Source organism: Salmo salar, chromosome 18, assembly GCF_965601325.2.
Source record: "Salmo salar chromosome 18, fSalSal1, whole genome shotgun sequence".
Lineage (NCBI taxonomy): Eukaryota > Metazoa > Chordata > Actinopteri > Salmoniformes > Salmonidae > Salmo > Salmo salar.
In genome coordinates, this window is record NC_138308.1 from 100,756,760 (window position 1) to 100,767,769 (window position 11,010).

The following is an 11,010-nucleotide window of genomic DNA, read 5'->3' on the forward strand; positions in this document are numbered from 1 at the left end:
TTAAAATCGGACATATCGAGTGCATCTGTATCTATAATTCTTAAAATAATTGTTATGCTTTTTGTGAACGTTTATCGTGAGTAATTTAGTAAAATGTTAGCGAATTCCCCGGAAGTTTGCGGGGGGTATGCTAGTTCTGAACGTCACATGCTAATGTAAAAAGCTGGTTTTTGATATAAATATGAACTTGATTGAACAGAACATGCATGTATTGTATAACATAATGTCCTAGGAGTGTCATCTGATGAAGATCATCAAAGGTTAGTGCTGCATTTAGCTGTGGTTTGGGTTTATGTGACATTATATGCTAGCTTGAAAAATGGGTGTCTGATTATTTCTGGCTGGGTACTCTGCTGACATAATCTAATGTTTTGCTTTCGTTGTAAAGCCTTTTTGAAATCGGACAGTGTGGTTAGATTAACGAGAGTCTTGTCTTTAAAATGGTGTAAAATAGTCATATGTTTGAGAAATTTGCTGGTGACACTATCTGTGATTTATTTAGAATTCAAGGCACACGTAACCAGCATGGCTACCACAGCATTCTGCAGCGATACGCCATCCCATCTGGTTTGCGCTTAGTGGGACTATCATTTGTTTTTCAACAGGACAATGACCCAAAACACAGCTCCAGGCTGTGTAAGGGCTATTTGACCAAGGAGAGTGATGGGGTGCTGCATCAAATGACCTGGCCTCCACAATCACCCGACCTCAACCCAATTGAGATGGTTCGGGATGAGTTAACTAGGCAAGTCAGTTATTAACAAATTATTTTTTTATCCCGGCCAAACCCGGACGACGCTGGGCCAATTGTGCGCTGCCCTATGGTCTCCCAATCACGGCCAGATGTGATACAGCCTGGATTTGAACCAGGGACTGTAGTGACACCTCTAAAATGCAGTGCCTTAGACCGCTGCGCCACTCGGGGCAAAGGGTGGCTACTATATTTTGATTTGTTTAACACTTCTTTGGTTACTAGATGATTCCATATGTAATATTTCATAGTTTTGATGTCTTCACTATTATTCTAAAATGTATAAAATAGTCAAAATAAAGAAAAACCCTTGAATGACTAGGTGTGTCCAAACTTTTGACTGGTACTGTGTATATATAGTGTATCTCTAATGCTGAATTATTCCTGAATCATTAGATAATGCAGCAACATGGTGATAACTCTACCTTCCTATGATTAAATTAGTGTAATTTCTGCCATACTTCTCACACACATCTATCTAGACTACAGCTGACAGTGAAAGTCACATTAATGTTATATGATCAATGTTCTTGGGTCATTTCACATCACAAGTTGTAAGTTAAAATATTTACTACTGTCCATATCAGAACACTAGATATCGCGAGATGACATGAAGTTAATGTCCATATCAGAACACTAGATGGAGCTAGATATCGCGAGATGATAGGCAACTAGAAGTACTGTAAGTGAAAGTGAAAGTAAAGTGTGAAACTCCACCGCCCTTTCCCCCCGTTATTTCTGGAACAGACGTCGTGTTACATTCTGTTCGTTGATAAATTAGCCTTTCGACTGTTTTGGTTTATTTTTCTAAACTCCTAATAGTTTTATTCACCAGTTACAAACAGCTTTACCTTGGAGTCAGACTTGTTTTGTAGTGAAATGAAGACCTTTCCGACCTCGGCGGTCTGGTGTTTAGGGATTCTGTTCATCAGTGTTTCATTGATAACGACAGGTAGGACACAACATTATTCCTTCATTATTTATCCTGTAGGCTATTTTATTATCTGAACATAATATTAACAAGAAAGAAACGGGGCGAATTCAAGTGCAGGAAATGTAGATGTCTTGTCGTCGCTGTGTTGTCTGATCAGACAGGACAGTTTGGGGTGTGGTGGTGCTGTAGGGTGTCTGGTAGACAGGACAGTTTGGGGTGTGGTGGTGCTGTAGGGTGTCGTGGTAGACAAACACTATTTACCCGCTACTTCGATACGGCAGTGACTGTGTTCGTAGCTGGTTTGTATTTTATTTTTAGTTTGAACTTCATTTAACCAGGTTGGCCAGATGGTTCGGAGAGGAGAACTTCAGATATAGGTTAGGTTAAGAAAAGAGTAGGTTAGCGAAAATGCTCTGCTAAATTGTTACGAAAATCGTAGCTGTATCGAAGTGGCGTGAAAATAGTGTCCATCCGTGGAATACGTAGAAAGTGGTGAAAAGTGTTAGACTAAAGGAAGTATAGCCATGTTTATGACTAGAAAGAGAAGATGTTTCACCATCTCAGTTGAAGATGCAAAGTTGAAGAGATACAAAGAATTCAGATCGTAAAACGTCTTCTCTTTAGTCAGAATTTTAAGCTAACATTGAAGGTTGTGTAACAGGAATAACGTTTTGTTTTCGAGATGATAGTTTCCCGGATTCGACCATATTAATGACCAAAGGCTCGTGTTTCTGTGTGTTACTATGTTATAATTAAGTCTATGATTTGATAGAGCAGTCTGACTGAGCGGTGGCATTGCGCTGTTTATGACTTCAACCCCAGAGGCTGGTGTAAGCCGATGTGAAATGGCTCATCTTCATATGTGTCCCATTTCTGAGCAAGGAACTTAAACGTTAGCTTTTTTACATGGCACATACCTTGCACTTTTACTTTCTCCTCCAACACTTTGTTTTTGCATTACTTTAAACCAACATTGAACATGTTTCATTATTTATTTTACGTCATTATTACCAACATAAAAAAATAATCGTCCGATTAATCGGCATCAGTATCGGCGTTGAAAACATCATAATCGGTCGCACCTCTATTCTGTACCTGTAAAACATACACATTACACCGGTTTTAAGGTCTCTGTACTGTAAAACATACAGAATGCTGCAGGGTACTGACCAAGACCAGACAGAGAACACATTACACCGGTTTTAAGGTCTCTGCACTGGCTGCCTGTGAGTTTAATAATTAATTTTAAGATTCTTCTATTGGTTTTCAAATCAATACACGATTGTGCACCCCAATACATATCAGACATACTTTTAAGTTATGTACCCAGGTAGCACAAACGTCTAACTCACATCTGGCCTGATTCCGGTTTGAAAATCCCCCCCCTTTGTGTACATTTATGTAATTTACGTGTAACACTCAGTTCTTCATTGCTGAGACTAGTTGAGATTTCTGCTCTTCTCTACGTTGTCAGTTTAACCTACAATTCATTGATGTCAGTAGCAGAAAGCATGTTGAATTTGTGTCCTTCAAGGCAGCTGTCAATGATGAATGATGAGTCAATGGGGGGGGGGGGATTTTCGGCACAACACCGACCAGATCTAAAACTGGGTCTGACGGTCCGAGTCCTAAATGAGTCATTCGGCCCAGATCTGGCAGCCAATGAAAGAGCAGGTGTTCATAATGTTATGTAAACTCACTCACTTGTATACTCAGTGTGTAGTTTCTAATGGCAGCCTGCAGTACCCCGGTTGGCCTTCAACTTGAGTTACTTAATGAGAGGGGGCAGCACTGAGCTAGCCTGCAACGTCTTAATGGCAGCCTGCAGTACCCCGGTTGGCCTTCAACTTCAGGTACTTAATGACAGGGGGCAGCACTGAGCTAGCCTTCCTGGAGTAGCTCAAACAGTCTTCATAAATCTCCCACATGAGACGCCATCTTAAACGACTTCATTTGGCTTCAATTCACTATTGAGTCTCCACATAGGAATGAATGGGGTCATATGGGCCAGAATCCATGGAACAACAGGAAGTTACCAGGTATCTTTAACTGGGTGTCATCTGTTTTTCTCCAGGGTCGTCTGAGGTTCAGGTTGTTGGACCGGCTGACCCAGTCGATGCCTTAGCTGGTGATGACATCATTCTACCATGTTCCCTGAAACCCAAAGCCAGTGCTGAGACCATGATAGTGAGGTGGACAAGATTGAACCTGACAACAGAAAACGTCCATCTTTACCGTGATGGTCGAGACTCCAATGAGGACCAGTCTCCATCCTACAGGGGAAGGACATCAATGTTTAATGAAGAACTGAAGAACGGCAACGTCTCCTTAAAGCTGACCAGAGTTACTCTCTCTGATGCTGGAAGCTATATGTGCTTCATTCCAACACTGACCAGCCAGGTGAAGGAAACCACCGTTCAACTCCTTGTTGGTGAGTCATGAATACTGGAGATGTGATCAGAGGTTGTATTGGTAAATCTGGCTAAATGATTGGCTGCTAAAATATCAACATGTCTTCCTCCCTCATCATTCCTTCCTCTGTTATAGATCATGTATTCAGCTGGTCTTCCTTCCTCTGTTATAGATCATGTATTCAGCTGGTCTTCCTTCCTCTGTTATAGATCATGTATTCAGCTGGTCTTCCTCCCTCATCATTCCTTCCTCTGTTATAGATCATGTATTCAGCTGGTCTTCCTCCCTCTGTTATAGATCATGTATTCAGCTGGTTTCCTCCTCTGTTATAGATCATGTATTCAGCTGGTCTTCCTTCCTCTGTTATAGATCATGTATTCAGCTGGTCTTCCTCCCTCTGTTATAGATCATGTATTCAGCTGGTCTTCCTCCCTCATCAGTCCTTCCTCTGTTATAGATCATGTATTCAGCTGGTCTTCCTCCCTCTGTTATAGATCATGTATTCAGCTGGTCTTCCTCCCTCATCAGTCCTTCCTCTGTTATAGATCATGTATTCAGCTGCTCAGCACACAGCCTTTACAACACACTCCTCACACATCAAAACCTCCCACACTGTCACACTTGCTGTGTCCTAATATTCCTGCTACCTGCTGTTGACTCACTGCTGTGTCCTAATATTCCTACTACCTGCTGTTGACTCACAGTAGTTACTATGTACTGATAGTAATACATACTATAGAGAAGGTATTGTATAGTCAACAGCGTTGTGCTGCTTTGTTAATTGATTTGTCCAAGGCTTTTGACACAGTGAATTATTGATGTTTTTCAAGTAAAGCTGTTGCTGGTTTAATGATTATCTCAGTGTTACATCACAATGTATTCAGGTTGATGACATGACTTCTGACCATCTTTCTGTTAATACTGGAGTGCTGCAGGGTTCTGTTCATGACTTCTGACCATCTTTCTGTTAATACTGGAGTGCTGCAGGGTTCTGTTCATGACTTCTGACCATCTTTCTGTTAATACTGGAGTGCTGCAGGGTTCTGTTCATGACTTCTGACCATCTTTCTGTTAATACTGGAGTGCTGCAGGGTTCTGTTCATGACTTCTGACCATCTTTCTGTTAATACTGGAGTGCTGCAGGGTTCTGTTCATGACTTCCAAACCAGCATCATCACTACCTGCTCATCAACCCTGCCTCATCTCATGATGGGAGACCATCCGCCACCTCATCAGGAGCATGCCCAGGCGTTGTAGGGAGGTCATACAGGCACGTGGAGGCCACACACACTACTGAGCCTCATTTTGACTTGTTTTAAGGACATTACATCAAAGTTGGATCAGCCTGTAGTGTGGTTTTCCACTTTAATTTTGAGTGTGACTCCAAATCCAGACCTCCATGGGTTGATAAATTGGATTTCCATTGATTATTTTTGTGTGATTTTGTTGTCAGCACATTCAACTATCTAAAGAAAAAAGTATTTAATAAGATTATTTCATTCATTCAGATCTAGGATGTGTTGTTTAAGTGTTCCCTTTATTTTTTTGAGCAGTATATATATATTTGTAAGTTTGCATATTGTGACTGTTTGATTGTACTTTCCAAGGGTAGAGATGCAGGATCTGTGTGTGTGCTTGACTGTGTCTGAGATGTTATAAATTATATGCATTTTGTGAAAAATGTTTAGAATTGTTTTTTCTCCAAAAACAAGGGTAGAATTGTTCTGCAAGCATATATACACCTACAGTGATTAATTGTATTATTCATTTATTTTCGACAAAACTAATGATTGACTTCATTGTATTCAGTTCAATTGAATCGAATCATGTGAATCAAAATAATAATTTGTGAATTGTGGACATTAATTTTTGGAAAAAATATTGTGGCTTCAAAACTTGTTTTGTAGATACTTCCAGTTGATTTGGCCATCCAATGTATGGGACATTGCAACTCAATAGATGCTAGTCAGCCTGCAAAGTAAACTTCTTAGGCAGCTAAGATAAATTACTGAACTAGAAAAGGTTCATTTCATGAAGAACATGGACTTGCTATAGTTGAATAAAACGATGTGTAGCCACCATAGCCATTTGATCTTTGATATATTGAATGAGCAAATTATTTCTAAAGGCATAAAGTGTATTTGGTTGTAATGTTGCAATGTTTTACATCAACGGTGGTCCACCGTCCTCCAGGATAGATAATGGGTGGTCCACCGTCCTCCAGGATAGATAATGGGTGATCCACCGTCCTCCAGGATAGATAATGGGTGATCCACCGTCCTCCAGGATAGATAATGGGTGATCCACCGTCCTCCAGGATAGATAATGGGTGATCCACCGTCCTCCAGGATAGATAATGGGTGGTCCACCGTCCTCCAGGATAGATAATGGGTGATCCACCGTCCTCCAGGATAGATAATGGGTGGTCCACCGTCCTCCAGGATAGATAATGGGTGATCCACCGTCCTCCAGGATAGATAATGGGTGATCCACCGTCCTCCAGGATAGATAATGGGTGATCCACCGTCCTCCAGGATAGATAATGGGTGATCCACCGTCCTCCAGGATAGATAATGGGTGGTCCACCGTCCTCCAGGATAGATAATGGGTGATCCACCGTCCTCCAGGATAGATAATGGGTGGTCCACCGTCCTCCAGGATAGATAATGGGTGATCCACCGTCCTCCAGGATAGATAATGGGTGGTCCACCGTCCTCCAGGATAGATAATGGGTGATCCACCGTCCTCCAGGATAGATAATGGGTGGTCCACCGTCCTCCAGGATAGATAATGGGTGGTCCACCGTCCTCCAGGATAGATAATGGGTGGTCCACCGTCCTCCAGCAGAGATAATGGGTGGTCCACCGTCCTCCAGGATAGATAATGGGTGGTCCACCGTCCTCCAGCAGAGATAATGGGTGGTCCACCGTCCTCCAGGATAGATAATGGGTGGTCCACCATCCTCCAGCAGAGATAATGGGTGGTCCACCGTCCTCCAGCAGAGATAATGGGTGGTCCACCGTCCTCCAGCAGAGATAATGGGTGGTCCACCGTCCTCCAGCAGAGATAATGGGTGGTCCACCGTCCTCCAGCAGAGATAATGGGTGGTCCACCGTCCTCCAGCAGAGATAATGGGTGGTCCACCATCCTCTAGCAGAGATAATGGGTGGTCCACCGTCCTCCAGGATAGATAATGGGTGGTCCACCGTCCTCCAGCAGAGATAATGGGTTGACCACCCAGTACTCCCTGACTAAGGGTGGTCCACCGTACTCCCAGGATAAGGGTTGACCACCCAGTATCTCTCCTGACTGAGGGTTGACCACCCAGTATCTCTGCTGAGCTGAGGGTTGACCACCCAGTATCTCTGCAGACTGAGGGTTGACCACCCAGTATCTCTGCTGACTGAGGGTTGACCACCCAGTATCTCTCCAGACTGAGGGTTGACCACCCAGTATCTCTCCAGGACTGAGGGTTGACCACCCAGTACCTCTCCAGACTGAGGGTTGACCACCCAGTATCTCTCCTGACTGAGGGTTGACCACCCAGTATCTCTCCAGACTGAGGGTTGACCACCCAGTATCTCTCCTGACTGAGGGTTGACCACCCAGTATCTCTCCTGACTGAGGGTTGACCACCCAGTATCTCTCCTGGCTGAGGGTTGACCACCCAGTATCTCTGCTGACTGAGGGTTGACCACCCAGTATCTCTGCTGACTGAGGGTTGACCACCCAGTATCTCTCCAGACTGAGGGTTGACCACCCAGTATCTCTCCAGACTGAGGGTTGACCACCCAGTATCTCCAGGCTGAGGGTTGACCACCCAGTATCTCTCCAGACTGAGGGTTGACCACCCAGTATCTCTCCAGACTGAGGGTTGACCACCCAGTATCTCCAGACTGAGGGTTGACCACCCAGTATCTCTCCTGGCTGAGGGTTGACCACCCAGTATCTCTCCAGACTGAGGGTTGACCACCCAGTATCTCTCCAGACTGAGGGTTGACCACCCAGTATCTCCAGGCTGAGGGTTGACCACCCAGTATCTCTCCAGACTGAGGGTTGACCACCCAGTATCTCTGCTGACTGAGGGTTGACCACCCAGTATCTCTGCTGACTGAGGGTTGACCACCCAGTATCTCTCCTGACTGAGGGTTGACCACCCAGTATCTCTGCTGACTGAGGGTTGACCACCCAGTATCTCTGCTGACTGAGGGTTGACCACCCAGTATCTCTCCTGACTGAGGGTTGACCACCCAGTATCTCCAGACTGAGGGTTGACCACCCAGTATCTCCAGACTGAGGGTTGACCACCCAGTATCTCTCCTGACTGAGGGTTGACCACCCAGTATCTCTGCTGACTGAGGGTTGACCACCCAGTATCTCCAGACTGAGGGTTGACCACCCAGTATCTCTGCTGACTGAGGGTTGACCACCCAGTATCTCCAGACTGAGGGTTGACCACCCAGTATCTCTGCTGACTGAGGGTTGACCACCCAGTATCTCTGCTGACTGAGGGTTGACCACCCAGTATCTCTCCTGACTGAGGGTTGACCACCCAGTATCTCTCCTGACTGAGGGTTGACCACCCAGTATCTCTGCTGACTGAGGGTTGACCACCCAGTATCTCTGCTGACTGAGGGTTGACCACATGAGTTTTATACAGTAGCCTAACGGGTATTCTACTTTGGGGGGGTTAAGTGCCTTGATCAATGACAGGAGATGGTACATAAGATTAGAGAGCAGCTTGCCAGTGTTGATACCACATTACACTTACTTTTCTATATCTACATAGAGACACCACCAACTGTTGAACATGGACATTTTGTTTAGTCATGGAGAAGTCATGAAATTACATCTGTCAACATGTGTATGAACCCTGTATCTGTAGGTGCTGTATCTCAGCCAGTGATCTGTTTTATCTTGTATCTGTGTAGGTGCTGTATCTCAGCCAGTGATCTGTTTTATCTGGTATCTGTGTAGGTGCTGTATCTCAGCCAGTGATCTGTTTTATCTTGTATCTGTGTAGGTGCTGTATCTCAGCCAGTGATCTGTTTTATCTTGTATCTGTGTAGGTGCTGTATCTCAGCCAGTGATCTGTTTTATCTGGTATCTGTGTAGGTGCTGTATCTCAGCCAGTGATCTGTTTTATCTTGTATCTGTGTAGGTGCTGTATCTCAGCCAGTGATCTGTTTTATCTTGTATCTGTAGGTGCTGTATCTCAGCCAGTGATCTGTTTTATCTGGTATCTGTGTAGGTGCTGTATCTCAGCCAGTGATCTGTTTTATCTGGTATCTGTGTAGGTGCTGTATCTCAGCCAGTGATCTGTTTTATCTGGTATCTGTGTAGGTGCTGTATCTCAGCCAGTGATATCTATTGATGGAACCAAAGGCTGGGGGGTGGTCCTGAAGTGTGAGTCTGGAGGCTGGTTTCCTGAACCTGAGATGGAGTGGCTGGACAGTTCTGGAACCATCCTCCCTGCTGATGGACCTCCAGAGAGACACAGGGACTCAGAGGGCCTCTACACTGTGAGACGACATGTCACCGTGGACCAGACTGACACCAACAGGTTCACCTGTAGAGTTCAACAGCAGGAGATCAACCACCTGAAGGAGACAGAGATTCATGTCCCAGGTGAGGTCTTCATTGGTTAACCCAAATACCTGAGACCTCTAGTTAGTTAGACTAGTTAGTGGAGGACGGTTTCCTAAGGGATGACCTGATTGGTCTGTTTTCAGTAGTACTGTATTTATAAATGATGCTTTACTTCCTGTACAGTATATATGTAGTGTTGTAATGGTTTGACATGGCTTCTCTGTTTCAGATGACGTGTTTCCTAAATCACACGTAGGGTTGATTGTTGGTCTACTAATAGCAGCAGCTGTTGTAGTTCTTGCAGCTTCAGCTGGTGTCTACATGTGGAGAAAACATACTGAAGGTGAGTTTAACCTTGATCTCTGACTGGTCCTTGATGTCTCATCATTAAGAGTCCCTCAGTCAGAGATATTAAACATACTGAAGGTGAGTTTAACCTGATCTCTGACTGGTCCCATGACCGATATCCTGTCCATTAGACTCTATTCATTTATACCAGGTTACCTTCAGACCAGTCCTGTATTAGATCAGGATATAACTAGGAATGATCCATATCCTGTCCATTAGACTCTATTCATTTATACCAGGTTACCTTCAGACCAGTCCTGTATTAGATCAGGATATAACTAGGAATGACCCATATCCTGTCCATTAGACTCTATTCATTTATACCAGGTTACCTTCAGTCCTGTATTAGATCAGGATATAACTAGGAATGACCCATATCCTGTCCATTAGACTCTATTCATTTATACCAGGTTACCTTCAGACCAGTCCTGTATTAGATCAGGATATAACTAGGAATGATCCATATCCTGTCCATTAGACTCTATTCATTTATACCAGGTTACCTTCAGACCAGTCCTGTATTAGATCAGGATATAACTAGGAATGACCCATATCCTGTCCATTAGACTCTATTCATTTATACCAGGTTACCTTCAGACCAGTCCTGTATTAGATCAGGATATAACTAGGAATGACCCATATCCTGTCCATTAGACTCTATTCATTTATACCAGGTTACCTTCAGACCAGTCCTGTATTAGATCAGGATATAACTAGGAATGACCCATATCCTGTCCATTAGACTCTATTCATTTATACCAGGTTACCTTCAGTCCTGTATTAGATCAGGATATAACTAGGAATGACCCATATCCTGTCCATTAGACTCTATTCATTTATACCAGGTTACCTTCAGTCAGACTGTGTAGCTATAGAGCAAAACGGATTATGTTAAATTTGACTTTTTAGGAACATGTCGACCCACAAACAGCAAATAACAGCACTGGAAGCGAACGCTTCAGTTAGAGTTTACATT

General features: G+C 43.8%; 1 protein-coding gene across 3 annotated transcripts in view; it reads left to right on the plus strand.

The window, feature by feature from the left end:
- LOC145861820 (butyrophilin subfamily 1 member A1) overlaps positions 1-10,067 on the plus strand; it is a 315,627-nt gene extending 305,560 nt beyond the window's left edge. The window contains exons 1-4 of one of the 3 annotated variants that reach the window (XM_082965427.1): positions 1,445-1,703; positions 3,760-4,116; positions 9,441-9,725; positions 9,916-10,067. In XM_082965427.1, coding sequence (XP_082821553.1) covers positions 1,631-1,703; positions 3,760-4,116; positions 9,441-9,725; positions 9,916-10,052 — 852 coding nt within the window. In that variant the 5' untranslated portion in view covers positions 1,445-1,630 and the 3' untranslated portion in view covers positions 10,053-10,067. Of the gene's footprint in view, positions 1-1,444; positions 1,704-3,759; positions 4,117-9,440; positions 9,761-9,915 lie in introns of those variants that run through there. The other 2 variants (XM_082965428.1, XM_082965429.1) reach the window with 2 other exon arrangements.
- Positions 10,068-11,010: the final 943 nt, after the last annotated feature.